Source organism: Girardinichthys multiradiatus, chromosome 20 (genome assembly GCF_021462225.1).
Source record: "Girardinichthys multiradiatus isolate DD_20200921_A chromosome 20, DD_fGirMul_XY1, whole genome shotgun sequence".
Lineage (NCBI taxonomy): Eukaryota > Metazoa > Chordata > Actinopteri > Cyprinodontiformes > Goodeidae > Girardinichthys > Girardinichthys multiradiatus.
The window spans coordinates 13783644-13803919 of record NC_061812.1 but is presented as its reverse complement, the minus strand read 5'-3'; the positions used below and the strand labels follow the sequence as shown (position 1 = coordinate 13803919).

General features: G+C 38.0%; 1 protein-coding gene across 1 annotated transcript in view; it reads left to right on the top strand.

Annotated features, from left to right (window-relative positions):
* The first annotated feature begins 237 nt into the window (after positions 1 to 237).
* Positions 238 to 20276, top strand: part of angpt4 (angiopoietin 4) — a 98020-nt gene continuing 77981 nt past the window's right edge. The window contains exon 1 of the mRNA XM_047348098.1: positions 238 to 1215. Coding sequence (XP_047204054.1) covers positions 820 to 1215 — 396 coding nt within the window. The 5' untranslated portion in view covers positions 238 to 819. The remainder of the gene's footprint in view (positions 1216 to 20276) is intronic.

Below are 20276 nucleotides of genomic sequence, written 5' to 3'. Positions count from 1 at the left end.
TCTTCCTTTCCTTTACTCTCAGCTAGCAAACATGAGGGCACTCTAATAGACCTCCCTCACGTCCCCCCATCGTTTCTCTCTCCTCCCCTTACCCCCCCTCCTGCCTATCTCTCTCTCTCTCTCTCTCTGACTCTCACTCCTTCCCCCTTTCTTCAGCCATTCCCAGATAAGAAGGGGGCAGAAGTAATTCTCTTCAGTCACTTCTAAAGCTAAAGCCACCAGAGAAGGGTGGAAGGAGTAAAATCCACATTACCTTTAATAGATTTTGTTTTGTTGATTTATGGATATTTCAATATTGAAGTTTTTTTAAAACTTGCATTTTAAAAATCCGATTTATTCTTTAAATTCTTTGTTTTTACCTCCTATTTTATTCCTTTTTCCTTTTTGGATAAGAACATTCACCTTCTGCATTTATGAGAAAAGGATATAATTCAAGCAAACCATGAAGAACCTGCCTAACGTCATGCGGAAGGATGATGATTTGAAAGAAAACTGACCACAAGAAACTAAACCAAGATCCTGCTTAAGAAAGTGAATAGAGGTGGGCATCTTTACTGAAATTCAGAGTGGAAAAGTTTGCAATATACTGTAAGAGCAACAGGTTTCATTCTTTGTTGCACTTGTGATCCACAAGAAAAGAAATATCTAAAAACTTCAGAGAACATCCTGAAGAAGCAGGAAGATCTGACCTCATGGATTCACTGTTGCATGCAGAGGCTTGTTCAAAGTTCCTCTTAAGGTGAATTGGGGTCAACGTGTGAACAAACTTTCCTTGGCCTGGTTTAACGGTGAATTCCTCAAAATACTGAAAATATTGTCATGAAAGGCTTGAATCTCAGCCGGTGGTTGTTGGTACTGCTGCTGCTTTGGACCTGGTCCACAGTCAGTGATGGAGCCGGAGTTGGAGGCACAGAGCGAGCAGGAGCTGGAAGAAACCAAAAAAAAGGTGGAACTGGTGGAGGAGGAGGAGGCGCAGAGAAGAGGAAGAGGCTTCATCGCATCCAGCATGGTCAGTGTAGCTACACCTTCGTCCTTCCAGAGCTGGACGGATGTCCAAGCGGAGGGACCACATCACAGGCCGAACACTATGGGCGATCTCGCAGTGGAGCGAGTGTTGTGCAGAGAGACTCGCCACCCATGGATGGCGAATGGTCGGCTCAGAAACTGCAGCACCTAGAAAGCATAATGGAGAACAACACGGTGTGGCTGCAGAAGGTAAGGGATAACTCCTTTTTCAATGAACTCACTGTTGAGCCAAGCAGCTGAACAGTCAAAAAAAATATGCATGCTCACTACACAGATGTTTGCATCTTTTCATAGGGGAGAGCAATGCTCAAAAACGGTATACGCCTGCACATGAACCCACTTTCAGATCTTTCACAAATTATGCTCTATAAAAAAGGTGGTCCATACATGGATGTATTACCCACTCATTACAAACTGGGAATGTGTGACTTATAGCATATTGCTGAGGTTTGCCTTGTCCTGGACCATTTAACACCCAGAAGCAAAAGTGCAAAAGAATGTTATGATGGAAATGTGTCACATTGCTTCTGCAGCTGCACTCGGATTACATGCGTGTCTGTTTCTCTGATGGAATGGATCTAGGCTGAGGTAGTTGAGGATTTCTTGTGTATTCTTTTTTGGGTTATGGATCAAAGATTCAGGTTATAACTCAGGATGAGTGGCAACTGGTTTCAATCAGGAGAAAAGCAGGATGTGTCCCCTGCTGTTGATCTAGCAAACTATTATTCTTCCTAAAGTAACTTGTCTTTTCCTTTCCCTTTAATCTATCACTCAAAAAACATCTCACATTTCTAAATAATTCAGCTCTGTCTCTAACAATTACACTTCACTACTGATTTTACAAGTCTTTTGCCCTGCAGTTTCAAATGCTAAGGTCTTCCAGCATTCAACGTATGACATGGTTTCAGCAGCCAATTCTTTTCACCTGCCAAAGATGAATTTCATTGGCAGGGAGTTTTTTTTAGGAGATCCCTTTTTCCACTGCATTAAAACCCAGACCAGCTATTGTAAAAGAGGTTTACTTGTTTCTAAGTGCAAAAGTACAGCATGTTTTGCTCTCTATAGTCTTTCGTCACTGTGAATGTCTGAAACAATTGGACACATTCCCTCTGTTTTAATCGCCTATCAACCTTTGCTCTTCACTTTCAAAATAAAGCTACTTTAGCTTCAATTGCAAAAAACTATCTTTAAACTGGTGAGATATGCGGGTATACGATATAAGCCTCACTGGCAGTGTGTATGACAATAACAGGCAGGATTCATTTATCTTTTCAATATCAAAGATAAAACAACAAAGGATCTTATAAAACATTACAGAACAAGTTAAAGGGCTGTCAAAAATATTTGTCAGATCACTAAACAAACTTTATTATCAGACAAATACAACCTGAGTGAAAACAAAAATCTGTTTTAAAATTATTTAATTTAATAAGGGACCACATCTATCTAAACAAGACTGACCCTTTGTGAAAAGTAATTTGCTTTTTGTTGAATTAAGTGTGACTGATCACAATATTTGGAGAGATCAGTTCAACTTTACTAGCTATACCCAAACCCAAACCCAAACTGGATGTAGCTCTCCAGACCTGTAGAATCAAAAACTTACTTTAATACAAACTATTCGACAACATGAAGTAGGCTAAAAGACCTCAAAAAGCAACTTATCATCTAAAAAAAATATGAAAAACACATAAGAGACAAAATCACTGACATCTATCAGTCTGTATAGGGTTACAATGCTATTTCTAAGACTCTGGGACACGAGTGACCCGCTGTCAGACCTATTATCCACGAAAGGAAAAAACATGGAACAGTGGTCTAGCTTTTCAGGATTGGCCGCCAACCAAAATTACTCCAAGAGTGGATCAACAAATCATTCAGTTATAGTCGGATCATAATTTAATCAGAAAGAAATTGGGCAAAAATGGCATTCATGAGAGAATTCCAAGGTGAAAACCACAAAGAAGACAAAGGCCATTACACATTTGCCAAAAAAACAAAACATCTTTAAGGTCCCCAAGACTTCCTGAAAAATACTTTTGGACAAGTAACACAAAAATGAAACTTTCTGCAAGGTTTGTTTTTATTGAAATCTGGCATAAAACTAATCTGACTGATGGTCAAACATAATAGTGTTAGGGAGATGGTCTGCGACTGCTTCAGGACTTGGATGACTTAACATTACTGATAGAACCATGAATTAATGTTCAGCAATAAGTAATAACCTTAACCTAAAACTTGGCTCAAGCTCCAAAACTGTCCAAAGTGTTTCCGTTAAAACAATAAAAAAAAAAAAAGATGAGTCAAAATTGACCTACAATGAATTTTTCAGCTATGGCTTGATGGCAGCTGTTGCTGTCAAGGGTGGCACAATTTGTTATTAGGTTGGGGGCAATTACTTTACCATATATGGGTTAGGGTGGTTTTAATAGCTTTTTCCTTCTTTCTTTATGTGATAAATTAGTTTGATGATCTGAAACATAATTCTGACAAAAAACCAGTGTGTGAATAGTTTTTTTTTTACAGCACTGGAAGAGTATACAGGCTGATAAATAGGAAGCCGAATAACTTCTAGCTCGCCATTAGATTCAAAATGTCAGGTCTGAAAAACAGCATTCTTTAATCTTTATTCAATATACATTGGTTATTAAACATTGTCTTTATTTCTAATTCTACAAACATCCTCTGGTCATGGTTGAACCAACATGTTGTTTTGTGCAAGACAGTAACAGCTGCTGCAAAATTTTACTTGTAGAAGACAAAATCTTTTGTTGTGAAATAGTTGAAAAATGCAATTTGACTTGAGCTTAAATCAGCATTCTGTGGTCACTCAGTGTGACAGGATCAAATCAACTGATTCAGCTCTTGAACAAAAAAATATATTAGAAAAAAGTCCAAAGATGTAAAGAAAAAGCGATGTACTGTAAATGCTGTTGCAGCTGAGGTCTTATTGAAGTTCATTTGTGATTCTGTTGCTGCAAGAAATTGCTACCTTTAAGGGTCACCATTAAGATTTTATACTATGACCAGTGTGATATGTCCAATCTTTATGCTTTTTGACTGTGTGGTGGTTGTAACAGCTCACTTGGAAACAATATATGTAAATTATTTGTTAAGTTGACAACTCACAAAATGTTATGAGAGCGAGCCTAAGTGTCTTTATTCCTTTAGCATTACACAGGGCAACCACAAAGATTTGACTGGTGAAGCGTCAGCCGTCTCAGCCGCCATTACTAAGGTTCTACTAGTTATGTTTTCTTTTTTGTTCTGTCCAATTAGCCTCAAAAGGAAGCACAGTACAGCAAGTTAGATTATTTTCCTTGTCTCTGTGTTTTCTTTTAAAAGCGTTCAAGTGTGCCAGCGTGTTGACAAGTTGTCAATGTGTCTACCACTTCTTAAAATTAAATTTTAGCTATCTGAAACATGCAAATAAAAAAAAATAAAAAAAACATTTTGGTTCGAGCATGTGTCAACTTTTTTTGAGATAGACGTTTTCCATTAATGTCTTCCACAAAACATTTTGAGAGAGGAGTAAGAAGCTTTTTCAACATCAAAGTGGAAAGGGGGTTGAAGTGAACCAGCCACCATTATTCCCCTGACTTGCCAAATAAGGTAGAGTTAGGTAGTTACAGTTTGTACAAGGGTGAACTGTGGTTGTAGGGGGATTAATGTCCAGCACTGTGCGCCATGTATTTGATCATTTCTTGCCACAAACATATATCGGATAGGTTACGCTGAAGTATACCATGAGAGATCATGGGTTTTTCTGACAGGTTTTTTTATGCGTAACTCTATATGTCAATCTCTACAGCTGACTTATGTGTGAGATATCATACACATTATTTGTCATTTGTGAATGACCAGAGTAACCTTAGCGAAATACTCATCTTTGTTTATTTATTACGAAACTATTTTGTGAAAGATGCTATTGTCACAGATAAGTTTAACAAGTGGAAGATTGCTATATTTATAACCATCCTTAGGACTATACAAGCAGCACAATCTGTTTCAGATTAGGTGCCAATGATTAAAGCTTGCTTAGGGGTGACAGGTAAACCCTGTCCTATCTAAACCTTTGACTTCAAGGGTCTGTCATTAGCTTTGCTTCTGAAGGATGTGATGCCATCTTACAAAGATCTGAAGAGTTCTCTGATGTCTAAAAGAAAAAAAAAAACGGTTGTGGATGCCAAAGAGTCTTGGAATGGTCTTAAAAGATCTCCAAACTATCTGATCAAAATCATTTTACTGTGAAGCTAACAACCTACATAAAGAGTTATCTTTCAGATAACAGCATATTTATCAAAGAATTGCCACCACACGTGCAAAAAGTAAAACGTTTAAAGGATACAAGAATCTAAACTCATCTAGCCTTTGTGGTCAATGTCAGCAACATAGGGCAAACTGAGGTAAGTTTACTTCTCAAAAAGAAAAACCTTTCAACTGGATAATCCTCAAAACACATACAGGGAATGCCATATTAGCATGAGATCATTTTTACCACAAAAAATGCATTGCCTTGTGAATTTTTGGCTCTCTCCTGTTGTTGAAGAACATTCCATTCATCATAAGACACAATTCCACAGATGATAAACTCTTTTCTTTTCCAAATACCCTAAAATTGTTTACTTCTCCAGCCGTTTTAACTTTAACTCATTTCTCACATCTGAGATAATCCCCATTAGTCTTTGCTCATAAAATAAAAAATATGAATCAAGAAATCCCTCGACTTGCACAAAAAAAGATGTGCAATAATGAAGCTTAAAACTGAGATGAGCTAAAGCAGAAAGACGAAGACACATCAAGCTCTTTATTAACGTCACTCCCAAATGCTGCCAGTAAAAACGTCAGTAAATCCCCTCCTGCTGGTTTGCAGGTTGAAGTGATTTAGGTGCAGTAGGTGTTGTTGATCCATTAAATGAGATTAGGAAAAGAAAACTTTTTTTTAAAGGAATCTACATGCGGGGAGCCCCCATTCATCATCATTAGAGTCGTTTAGGTGTTACAGATGAGAGCTGCAGCATGAATAATGCCCTTGTTTCAGAATTGTAATTCTTCTAAGTTAAAAAGATTTATTCAGCTGCCTGAGTGTGCTGGTTGCACCTGTCATAGCTCTATAAAGTTAACATCCACTGTTAATTATGTGATGTAGGAAAACTCTGCAACTTCTATCAAAACACACATGCATTTCAAACTGACTGATGTCCCAACTACTAGGAGGTTTTCAAAACTGCTTGCTATACCACCGTTTTTTCATCTGGTTGCTTTATAAAGTATTGATGTACCACATTTAAGTGGAGTAAGTAGTGTATAGAGAGGCTTCTAGATCTATAGTTTACCTCAAGGGTAAACTATAGATCTCCTACAATAAAAATGTACTATAATTATCTTGTAAACTATCCAAATGTCTCATCCTGGTCCTCTCCCATATCATTTATCCCCCTCTAGATGTTTAGTTAGTTAGTTTTTTCAACTTGCCAATTGTTTTTCCGTAGTCTAGACTTTTCATTTGATACTTTCAAAGTCATTATGAAATCAAACATATTCATAAGACAATCTGTCTACTACATGATGCACGTAAATGTATTCACATGGTCAGAAGTTTGAAATCAATTCCTGTAAATTAACAAAACTGTCGATGAAATCCACCACCTGAGTTGCTCATTTCCTCCTCTGTAAGGATGCTACACTATTTATTGATCTTCTTTAACAACTTATTGCTGCTCAGATTTAATTCAAGTAAACAATTCTTGCCTTCAAATGATTTTGTATCTGAACACAGTTCTTTAAACTCAGACATACAAGCTTATCTAAATCCCTGTGCATCTCTCAGGAATGCTTTCTGGCACTGCAATCCCTACATTTCAGTCACTCTCTGTCCATATTGCTCTTGTTTGTGATACCGTAACGAGGAACTACCAAATGCTATCAGTAAAGGGACATGCCTCTCTGCCTTCAAGATTCCTTTCTTCAAAGAGCAACTTATCTTCTACAAACTTTTAACAACCCTAATCTGTCTGGCTCATACTTACTTTACACTTTGTTACATGTTCTACTTGGTATATCACATAAATAGGTGTAAAGAAAAGAGATTTTTTTCGGAAGTAATTTTGTGTAAGATACTGTTGAAACATTAATATGTGACATGCAGTGGAGAGTAGCCACAATTATCTCAGTTTAGGGGATTCTGACTGATCGGACGTACTGAGTTTTAACCAATTTAAAACCTTTAACTGCAAATCTTCGTACCCAGTGGAGACCAAGTTATATTAGCAAATATTAAACATTGACACATTCATAAAAGACCATTGTTAAGTTTGTTGCTGTTTTGTCATCAGAACAATTTCTGTGTAACTATGCTACAGTTATACTGGTATAAATCCGCCAGATATGAGCATTTTGAGTTTGAGTCATTTTAAATTACTACACTCTGTTTGATCTGGGTCTCCAAGTGAGAAATTGTTAGAATTCCGCTGGTCTGGGAAAACATTCATTTACTTTTCTACAAGCACTGTGATTTGGCATCTGCCTACTCCAGATAAAAAAAAAAATTATACTGATAATAACTACACTAAACCTCACTTAAAGAGTTAAAAAAAAGGAAAAATGCATCTGCACCCTCCTACTAAGCAAAAAGCTACTTAGAGCAGTACTAATTCTAGAATTTACACTGAGTTTACACTCACAACAGCTCAAAGTTAAAATATTATACAATTTCAAACAATTTCTATTGTAAAGTAAAATATTACAGTTTAAAATGTGTATTTGGTTAGCGCTAATCATTTTAAAAACAATGTCAGTAATGATCATTTTCACCTTGTTGACAATTTGCTTGAGGTAATGATGCAATCACTTAAACCTTAGTTGTGCAGTTCCCCAGGTCCCCAGACACATTCCCATCATTCCTGAGGTAAACAAGATGAACACATGCAGATATTTGATTTTCTTGAGTTTCTGTCTAAAACTTTGTTCATACCTTTGGATTATACATAAAGCTCGACTTTTGAAAGTGCAGATACAAGTGCAGCACACAGAAAAATAACCTTCTGCCACGTTGTAACAATGTCAAGCCAAAAAATCTTTCCGAGTCCATATACAAACTGTTGTCACAGCAAACTGTGAACACAAAGAGGTTAAGTGGTATTTCCAGCGCGTTCCTTGCCCATTTACTTTCAGGTAATACCGGCTTTGGTAAGCGTGAAATAAGCTCTTCGTGAATAGGTGGAAATCTAGCCAGATAATCAAATTGTGTAGCAGGCAGCTGCAGGAGAAAAATAGAAACTATACAGTTGTCCTTGAAGCTACTGAGTAATTGTCAAATCAGAACTCCAGGAGTGGGAACAGGTTATTGTATTTTTTTTTCAATATTTACTTCTTTTTGAAGCGAATACATGCTTTTCCATCTGTTTGAATATTGCTGCAGTTCTGCCTCATTCCTCTTAAATGCTTCCTAAAGGATCTGAAGTCTGCATCTCCTCAACTAAAGGAAATAAAAATAAAACCTTCCTGAAACAAATTTCTGTTTTGCAACAGCTTGATGCTGGTCTATTGTGCTTACATTTGAAACATTACATGGGTTAAGATACATTCCAGCGTAAATGGAGTGTATAAAATTCTCATTATTCCTGCTGCCCACCCCTGCTGATTTCTTCATTGTAGTAGCTGAAGGAGGGATTCTGCTACTCTCTGGAAAGATGTTAATCTGTCAGAGTGCTTCACTGGATTAACCCACCAAGATTTTACCAGCACTTTTAACAAGGCATGTAGGAGTGTGCTTGTGTTTCTGTGTTGTGGTGGTGTGTGTACAAGTGTCTGCCTGCAAGCATGAATGTGAGCTGGGGTGTAATTACCACCCACACTGTTAAATCTCAGAGGAGACGTGGATCAGATCCAGAGCTGAAGTCTACAGCATCCCGACAGGAGACAGAGGGCGACCTTTCACCTTTGGCATTTAGTCAGGGTCAGTCTATGAGTAGATAATTGTGTCCTTCTTCAGAGCATCTTCACCATCTAAATAGACTTTTAATGCAATTTAGATATAAGATAAATGTTGCTGTCGTCTTTAGTTTGCCTTGTTGACTTTAGCATTGTTTCATTTTCTCTGCTATCTTTTGATTATATTACACAAATATTAATTCCAATAAAGGATAGACAGAGCATCAGTGTCTTTTATGTAACTGTTAATCAGTCGTATTTAGTTTTTTTGCCTGTATATACATTGTAAAGAGTTTAATTTCCGTTCTAATGAAAGCCAGACCTCAGCCACAATGAAAACAGTATTATAACAATAAATATAAGTATCAGTGTCATCATTCGAATCAGGCTGGGAGTTACAGTCATTTTTCTTATATGTAAAGACTTAATTTGCATTTAGTGTTTTTAGAGCTAGAAATGTTTATGTTCTTAATCAGTACATTTATATTAGATTAGATTTTTATTTGATATATTTATCTCTGGTATAAGATAAAAAATTAAAAGTATTCAGTTACTGCGTTTAAACTTCAATTCAATTCAGTTTATTTATATAGCGCCAATTCACAACACATGTTGTCTCAAGGCACTTCACAAAAGTCAGGTACATACAATCCAATTAATCCTAATCATTGAACCGTGCAGTCAGAGTTAGTTATTTATTCAAATTGGATACAAAGTTTTTCTGTCTAAGGAAACCCAGCAGATTGCATCCAGTCAGTGACTTGCAACATTCACTCCTCCTGGATGAGCATGTAGAGACAGTGGACAGTGACTGGTGTTGACTTTGCAGCAATCCCTCATACTGAGCATGCATGAAGCGACAGTGGAAAGGAAAAACTCAATTTTAATAGGAAGAAACCTCCAGCAGAACCAGGCTCAGTGTGAGCGGTCATCTGCCATGACCGACTGGGGGTTTGAGAGAACAGAGCAGAGACACAAAAAGAACAAAGAAGCACTGATCCAGAGTACGTTCTATGGGAAGGAAAAGTAAATGATTATGGATGTAGTTCCTTTAGTCGTTTCACCTAGAAAGAAAGAACAGATAAACTCAGCCAGTTTTCAAGGTTAGAGTCTGAAAGAGAACACATAGAGTTAGTCACAGTAGAAGCTCAGTCAATCGCCATGTCTAGGAGAGAGAAAGGGTTAAACACTAAAAGACAGGGCTATGTGGATCATCGGTAGAGGGTGAGCATTAAGGTGTTGCCAGCAGAAGCTCAGATGATTCCCCTCTCCAGAAAGGTGTCACTGGTAGACACAGAGTCAGGCCAGGTGTAGCTTCTGGGAAGAGAAAAGAGAGAACAAGGTTAAAAGCTGAAATAACAGCAAATAATGCAAAATTGGAGACTAGTGTGAGAATGTAGCGAAGAGGGTGAAAGTGGTCATTATGTCCTCCAGCAGCCTAAGCCTATTGCAGCATAACTACAGAGATAGCTCAGAATAACCTAAGCCACTCTAACTATAAACCTTATCAAAAAGGAAAGTTTTAAGCCAAGCCTTAAAAGTAGACAGGGTGTCTGCCTAACGGACCAAAACCGGGAGCTGGTTCCACAGGAGAGGAGCCTGATAACTAAAGGATCTGCCTCCCATTCTACTTCTACAGACTCTAGGAACCACCAGTAAACCTGGAGTCTGAGAACGAAGTGCTCTGTTAGGAACATATGGAACAATCAGATCTCTGATGTATGATGGAGCTAAATCATTAAGGGCTTTATATGTGAGGAGGAGAATTTTAAATTCTATTCTGGATTTAACAGGGAGCCAATGAAGGGAAGCTAAAATAGAATAGAATATGATCTCTCTTTTTAATTTTGATCAGAACTCTTGCTGCAGCATTTTGAATCAGCTGAAGGCTTTTAACTGCATTTTGTGGACATCCTGATAATAACTAATTACAATAGTCCAGCCTTGAAGTAACAAATGCATGGACTAGTTTTTCAGCGTCACTCCTGGATAGGATATTTCTAATTTTGTCAATGTTCCGGAGGTGAAAGAAGGAAATCCTAGAAACCTGTTTAATATGGGATTTAAATGACATGTCTTGGTCAAAAATAACACCAAGGTTTATTACTTTAATACTGGAGGTCAATTTAATGCCATCCAAGTTAAGTAATTGACTAAGCAGTTTCTTTTTTAAAGAAGACAAAGACGTAAATACACACCTATATAGATAAACAGCCAGTTCAAGGTTAATAAACTTTATTTTATTAAAATTTGATGGTGCTACAGAGCCACATCATCTAAAAATGTCTCTCTCAATCAGAAGGGCAAGCACAAAATACCCCAGAAAGGAGAGCACTGTGTGACAACCATCTCTATCATGTCAGCCACAATATCTCAAAAAGGACGGCATCCCACAGAAACTGTTATCAGTGTCTTTATTTTTCACACTTTCAACAATATTCCAGTGTATAACGCTTCTATGTTAATGAGCAGGTACAATACTTCTATTATACTGCAAAGTGATTTTGAGGAGTGTGACCAATTTGGGGAGACATGGATGGGGGTTAAACAGTTTTAATTAAATTTGGATCTACAGTATGCATTGGTGTATGAATATATGCATGTGTGAGTGTTGGGTTAATGAGGCTTTAGTGTAAAGCTCTTTGAGTGGTAATTATGAACAGAAAAGTGCTACATAAATTCAGTGTGTTTACATCTACATACAAACTTTCAAGATAGAAGTTAAATTAGTAGATGTATTTGAAATGTGTAGTGAAATCCTTTGTTTAATGTTTTATGAACAGTAAACAGTACAAAAATCTATGAGTTATGACAAAACATTTACTGCTTGCTTGAGAATTATTTACACACAGTTGAAGGTAAAAAATAAATGGGACCAAACAAGACAAAACGGAAATCTGATCAAACAATTACGCTAAACTGGTTTTTATTTCCCAAACAGTTTTTTTTTTCCATCCTCCTTATCATCAACCTCTGTTAACAAGTAAATAGTGAATAAAATGGTTTTCAAAACCAAGGTTTCAGTAAAGTACTTGGAGCAGAGGTAGCACAAAACATCTGGAACTATTATAAGTTGGAAAATCTTTCCAGTGATGTCAGACAGTGTTGTCCAACCTACAGTATAGGCTTATAAACAATATGCTTAAACTCTTTGCATTATTATAGAGATTTACACAGCAAACAGACTCACAGTGCAAACTGGAGACAAAAGAATACATTTAAAAATTTCAACACAGCTACAAATTAAAGAGTCACAGCTGTCTCATGTCTAGGTCAGGACTGCCCTAGAGTAATCCTCATTTGTTCCAACTCTTTTCAGTATTTTTGTTTCTCATGTGAACACTTGTGGCATGTGCTCTCTCAGGGCTCAGGAAATCACAAATCACGGATTTAAGCCGGGGTCACAGCTTTAGACAGACTGAAACTATATGGAGATGACTGTGGCATTAGTGAAGTTGCTTCACACTGCTTCTAAGCTTTAAAGTAAAAACAAACAGCAACAAGGTGAAAATGGATTAACTCTACAGCCTGCTCATGAAGGAAAACATAAGTGGTATCATTGCTCAAGGTTTCCACTGTAAGTGGTACTTTCTGCAAAAATAAACTTAACTGTTGTTCATTTACACAGGCTAGTAAACCATCATGAACATTAAGTTTACAGCTGCTTTAATTTAAAAAGTGAGGCCTCTCTTTCTTTTTATCAATTAAAATATTCCAATATAATTAAAGTAATTCAGAGCAGATTATTTGAAACAAGTACCAATGTGTCTGTTTTAGATTTTACCACTAAATATCTGTTTGGCTTCAATTGGCTCTGTGGTCTCAGCAGCAGTTTGTGGTTTTTAAGACAGACTCCCTGTAAACAGCAGTAAGTGAGGTGGTTAACAGGGGTCCTGTTTAGTTTTCTGCCAAATGACTGATTTCAAATGGACCTGTGCCTGAGAGACTGAGACAGGGAAACAGGAAAGCCACTGTGGTTGGATCATGGCCTGGCTATCAACCGAGGCCGCTCCAATACAGTGCTTTGATGTGGTCAAAGGTTGTGTTTATGATAACCTTCTCTGAAGAGTGTGAGACAAAGGAGGAAAGAGGGTGGCAGCTTTAGAAAATCTGAAGGGATAAGATGAAGAACATGTTGGATGCTCTATTGTAAGTCACACTCTTTGGCCACAGTTCAACATTTGTTGTGAAGCATACAGTGACATTTACAAATTATTAAATACACAAATTGTGATTATGTGTCAGGATAAATGTATTTCCAGAAAGCATAAAGCTGAGGGAGGAAATATACTTTGATTAGGGTTAGAGTGACTCTATATGCTTAGCTTGATATTAATCTGTAAGATGTATAAAAACAAATAAAACAAATTTCAAATTTCAGCAGCAGTGTGTATTTCAAATTTAAATTTAGCAGATGTATTCATATATTTCAATATATAATATATGAATTTCAAGAGAAAGGCTGATCTGTTAATGAAAAAAATGCTCAAGATGTTTTATTTATAAATAAATGTTTAAAACCAGAGATTGACCAGTATTGTATGAAGAGCCATAACTTTTTCTTACTGTCTAACAAAAAATCAGACTAATCTTTTCTTGCTTTGGGTAAATTAGGATTAATGAAACTATTTCTTTTTGCTAAATAGCAGAATAACGAGTGAAGAGGTATTCTGTTTTTATTTGGAAGGTTTAGTTCAGTTTTTACACTAGTTTAGTTTATTATTTTGTAGAATTGCATTTTGAACTGTAAAACCTGGATCAAACATTTTGGGTATCCTTCCACAAGCTTCTCACAATAGTTTGGCCCAGTCCTCTGGACAGAACTGGTTTTACTGAGCCAAGTTTGTAGGGCACCTTGCTTGCACACAGCTTTCAGCCCTATGCACCAATTAGCAATGTGACTTAGATCTGAGCTTTATGATGACTACTTCAAAGCATTGATTTCGTCCTCAATCGCCTTTGTCTGGCTGTATGATTAAGGTCATTATTCATTTGGAAGACTCCTTTGTTTTCAGGCATTAAATTCCTAGCTGACGTCTATTGATGCTGCATCAAGATTTCCACAAAATTTTCTCTCCTGAAGATACCATATATTTTGTGAAGTTCACCAGTCCATCTAGTAGCAAAACACACCCTTTACATGATGCTGCCACCCTCATACTTTACAGTGTGGATGGTGTTTTCAGAATTGCATATGGTCACAATGGTTGATGGGGCCAAACAGTTCATCTTTTGTTTCATCAGATTGTGGGACATGTCTCGAAAAATCAAGATGTTTGTCGCTGAGTGTATTTGCAAACTGTAATCTGCCTTTTTATATTGCTTTTGGAGTAATGACTTCTTCTTTGCAGAGTGGCCTTTCAGCCCAGGTGTTTTATTGTAGATGAATAATAATGATACACTTACTGACATCAGCTAGCATTTTAACAAGGTTTTTCTGCTTTTGTTACGGTGATAATATACACATTTTGCACCTTAACACAATTGCCCCCAGACACAGAAGCTTCTTCCTTCTTAAACAGTAGGAAAACTAGAAACCGTCTTGGTGTTAGTATGTGCATATAATTGTTTTAACAGATGAATACATTGCACCTTCAGGCATCTGGAAATTGTGGCCAAAGAACATTCAGACTTTTAGAGGTCCATATGTATTTTCTTAATATCTAGGAAGTGTTAAAAAAAACCTGAAAAATATGATAAATATTGAATAAATCTCTGTAAAGCATCAAATAGTCATGATGGAATAATCAGACATTTCTTGGGCAATACAGATTTCCATCTTTTATCGAGGGCTGACTTGCCACTTTCAATTCTGACCCATTAAATATTTTTTGGAAGGCATGAAGGACATAAAACAGAAAGTTGTGTTTAGACAGTAGTTTTGAAACCAGCATCAAAGGAAGAATTATTCCCATTTGCACATCAAAGCATATATTTCTCAACTTTGTGTGATTAGTGACCTTTATTTTGTAAGTTGACCGAAAGGAAATGTGTGGAGAGAGAGAGGGAAGACATGCAGCAAAGTTCAACAGGCCAGGACTCGAACCTGTGACAGCTGCGTCGAGAACCATAATTTCCAAACACAGGTTGCTTGCTTTACCTCAGCACCACCACCTCACCCAAGGATTTACCTAATTTTGATGCAAACCTGAAAAAATATCATATTTTTCATTATTTGATTAAGTAAACAAGTATAAAATGGCCAGGTCTGATGTCTTGGTTTAACTGAATTTTGAAAAAAAGATCCTACCCTAATTCTGTAATGATGTATCTTCTTCAGCACCTTTACATAAAACTGGTAAAACAAATATTTAGCTCAAATGAACATGAAAGTTTCCGTTTTTCCTACCTATAAAAGTATAGCTTGTCCATAGGTATTATTTAACCACTTATTGCTATGCATTAAATTCAACAATGAGCAGACATACAGGGTTGGACAATGAAACTGAAACACCTAGTTTTAGACCACAATAATTTATTGGTATGGTGTAGGGCCTCCTTTTGCGGCCAATACAGCGTCAATTCATCTTGGGAATGACATATACAAGTCCTGCACAGTGGTCAGAGGGATTTTAAGCCATTCTTCTTGCAGGATAGAGGCCAGGTCACTACTTGATACTGGTGGAGGAAAATGTTTCCTGACTCGCTCCTCCGAAACACCCCAAAGTGGCTCAATAATATTTAGATCTGGTGACTGTGCAGGCCATGGGAGATGTTCAACTTCACTTTCATGTTCATCAAGCCAATCTTTCACCAGTCTTGCTGTGTGTATTGGTGCATTGTCATCCTGATACACGGCACTGCCTTCAGGATACAATGTTTGAACCATTGGATGCACATGGTCCTCAAGAATGATTTGGTAGTCCTTGGCACTGATGCGCCCATCTAGCACAAGTATTGGGCCAAGGGAATGCCATGATATGGCAGCCCAAACCATCACTGATCCACCCCCATGCTTCGCTCAGGGCATGCATCAGTCTGGGTGGTACGCTTCTTTGGGGCTTCTCCACACTGTAACTCTCCTGGATGTGGGGAAAACAGTAAAGGTGGACTCATCAGAGAGCAATACATGTTTCACATTGTCCACAGCCCAAGATATGCGCTCCTTGCACCATTGAAACCGACATTTGGCATTGGCATGAGTGACCAAAGGTTTGGCTATAGCAGCCTGGCCGTGTATATTGACCCTGTGGAGCTCCCGACGGACAGTTCTGGTGGAAACAGGAGAGTTGAGGTGCACATTTAATTCTACCGTGATTTGGGCAGACGTGGTTTTATGTTTTTTGGATACAATCTGGGTTAGCACCCGAACATCCCTTTCAGACAGCTTCCTCTTGCGTCCACTGTTAATCCTGTTGGATGTGGTTCGTCCTTCTTGGTGGTATGCTGACATTACCCTGGATACCGTGGCTCTTGATACATCACAAAGACTTGCTGTCTTGGTCACAGATGCGCCAGCAAGACGTGCACCAACAATGTGTCCTCTTTTGAACTCTGGTATGTCACCCATAATGTTGTGTGCATTTCAATATTTTGAGCAAAACTGTGCTCTTACCCTGCTAATTGAACCTTCACACTCTGCTCTTACTGGTGCAATGTGCAATCAATGAAGACTGGCTACCAGGCTGGTCCAATTTAGCCATGAAACGTCCCACACTAAAATGACAGGTGTTTCAGTTTCATTGTCCAACGCCTGTAAATGAACATGCCTACATGACAACTGCTGGGAAGTTTATCATGTTGATGAAAAAAAAAAAACTCACTAGTGTACTTCACAGGGAGCTTATGAGCAGGTGGTGTTGATCATGCAGCAGAAAACAATTTTTCAAGGTGTCTGAAGATTAAAGTGTGTTCTGAATCCAACTTGTGATGAAAAGAGAGTTTCAGAATAAGAAAATCTTCCAGGGATAGTCAATAGAATAGAAATACCTGGTTTGTGAGCTGCTCATTCTCTATCATCCGTCACAGTAATACATCAAACAGCTCTGACAGCACTAATAACAGCCTAATGACAGCCATTATCTATCCATCAGCGTCCTTAAGTCTGCTGACACAACTGCTGACAATTCAGTGCGTATTTACTTGCAATAGGCTTTTAAATTTGTACAGACAAATGCAGTGCAGTGTTAAAACTTACAAACTGGAATTACCTTTAATTATCAAAAGTTGGTCATTTATGTCATTGTCTTATGATTCATGGATTTCATGCGCCAATACTTTGGAATCCAGTTTGCAAAACATGAGTGAAAACATTTCTTTCAACATAGAAACAACTGACAGGATTATTTCTACAATCCTACACTCCATGGGGAACATTTTTTTATAGACAAACGCTGAAATAACTGTACAGGACCCTAGACCTGTACAAGTCCTAGAAAAAGGCAAGGTCAGCCTTGATGATCCTCTCTGCAGACCTATTTGCTCATAGTAGCTTTGACCTGTCCTGTTCTGTGGATAAACCAAACCACACAGTGATGGGCGAATGAAGATGAACAGAATAATGGCAGTGTAGAAGATGACCAGCAGCTCCTGTGGAAGGTTGTATTTTTTGAGTTGCCGCAGGAAGTACATTCTCTGCTGGGTCTTCTACCAAACAGTGTCTATGTGTGAAGACCAGGGGTGGAGAATCCAGGTCCAGAGAGTAAAAAGCCTGTACAGAGATTAGTCTCAACCATTTAAATTTCTATCTCCACAACATAGACAGGGACTAATCACCTGGTTAAGTGAACAGGATGAAGGAAAACTAGGCAGGGTTTTTACTTTCTGGGCCTAGATTCTCCACCTCTGGTGAAGACCATCTTACATCCCGAAAATGTTGGTTTTAAGTAACCAGAAGTTATCAAGAGTAGACACAAAGTTGTTGAAGATGGTAAGGGGAGGCCGTGTGGGGGGTGTTTTTTGGATGTCCACCATCATTTCCAATGTCTTAACCTGATTAAGGTCCTGGGGGTTCTGACCTCACTAATGGACCAGCCAATCCACCTCACTGTCCGATAACAATGGTCTTATTTGCAAACTATGGGAGTTTCAGATGGGTCCACTGAGGTGCAGTCCTTTGTGTGCAAAGACAAGAGGAGTGAGGAGGGAAGTGCCAGTGCTGATGATTCTTGTGAGGGATAAGATTCTTGGAGAGTCCAGCAGGGGGCCTTTGATTTCCTTTACATACTACATCACCAGTTGATCAAAGCATTTCAGGACCACAGATGTCAGGGCAAGAGGCCCGCAGTCATTTAATGGTGTGCTTCTTGGGGACCGGAATGATGCAGGGATGTTTCAAGGACATTCATCAACATGCTCTTCTGTTCATCAGAACGGTTCACAGTAAGAGGTTGTGTCTGGACAGAGAGTATTAGTTTAGGATAAAACATTTTAAACATTGTTTAATTCATTGTGTTTGCTTTTTTATGCTTAAACTTTGTCGGAGCTGAGGCTCAAACTATCTCAGTGAGTGGTTTGAGGACTGATAGCCTTGTAACATGAGCTTGCTCCGCTTTGTCTGAGTCTCGTCTCCCTCTCTTCTCTTTAACCCACATAGAATATGTCTGCATGGTCCTTATTAGCTTGCTAAATTGTGTCTTCATTATTCCAGCTTCTAATGCTAAAGCACTGCTAAGACAGTAGCCACCATTAATTCTGCTGTGTTTATTGTCACGGTTCTGTCACGGTTTACTTGGAATTGGACCCCAGAATGCAGACGAGCAGGCAGCGTGATGGTAAGTGAAAAAAAAAAGGTTTAATAACAAAAACTCACACTCAGCAGGAGGCAGGAACAAAACAAACGGGCAGGCAAGACAGGCATGGCATGATAAAAAAAAAAACAAGACTTGGTTAGAGAACTAGACATGAGAGCTAGACATGAGCATGAGAGTGAAAGATGTTTCCGCGAAGACTAACAGAACAGGTGTGAATATATGGTGTGAAAACCAGGTGAAGTAAGGAGACAGATTAACTTGAAGCAGGTGAACTGAATAAACTTAATTAACAGAACAAAACGTGACTGGAGCAAAAGAGAGACTCTTGAACACAAACTAGAAAAACATGAAGCAAAAGCATAACCAGATCCAAAAACCAAACTTGACAAAACATGAACAAGACGACAAAACAAAAGCATGACCAGGAAAATAAACAGAAACATGATTCAAAACTTGAACAGTGAAAAACATAAGAAAAAACCTCGAAACCAAAAACCAAACAACCCTACATCATGACAGTTTATTACACAGCTCGTTCTGTTTACACTGTGATCAGCTGTAGCCCACCATCAGTGCTCATACATATTTGTAGCAGAGATACATAAAAGTATATTTGGGACTTAGAGGAGGTGCTAAATAGCACAGCAGATGCTATTTTCTTTGTGGTTAGCTGAGCCACTAACCCTGGTTGTGACATCGTCATGTATACATGTCTCCCAAATTGTGAGTCCATTTCCATTTTTTTTTTTTTTCGTTCTTTCTCCCTGCCTAAATCTTTCTCTGCTCATTAGTACATGACACCCCGAGCCTGACATCCCCGACTGCATTTCAACCTACAACCGAAAATTGCCATTAAAAGATAGTTTAATACAAAATGAATGAGCTCTCAGTTGGTTTGAAAGCATAGCATGCTATGTTATTCCCTAATTAAATAGTTTTTTCTATATTTCCCTAGTCCCACAATGTATGAGCAGTGCACCGTCTGTATTTTGCCAGACAATGACACTGAAAATCAAGACTGGTGAGGTTTGGGGTTGACGCTCTGACTGGTCTGTATGTGTGCATGAGGTAAATGAGATAGTAGTGCAACCAACCTTATCACTGTGTAAGTTCTGATATCCTTCAGAACTTTATAGGTTGTCTATGGCTTCTCTGTCAGTCTTAACAGAGTTAATGAAATAGCTAAATATGCCAGTATACATAATCTGACCTAATTTGTTCAGGTCATCTGCTCAGTCTTTCACAGATGAAGGAATTGGTATAATATATTATCCCGTTTAAGGTGTAAAAAATTATGTTTATATGTTTTTGTTTTATTCAGAAATGCTCTGCAAGAGACTGTTTATACACCAAAACAAAGTTTCAGTTCAATCGCTAAAACTGGGGCACATAATTTATGCAATGCATCATGAATTTTAGGAATTAGTGGATATGTAGGCATGCTTATTATGTAGTGCTGATTTTAGGTCTTCATTACAGAAACAGGGTTTGTGTCTTGATACAGGTACCAATGCAAGCAAAGTATAAGTCTTCTGTTAACAAGAAACAGACTGAAGAACATCCGCTATATCATTCATTCATGCACATAAGCAGTGATGGGAATAACGGCAACTTTTTTCAGTTACG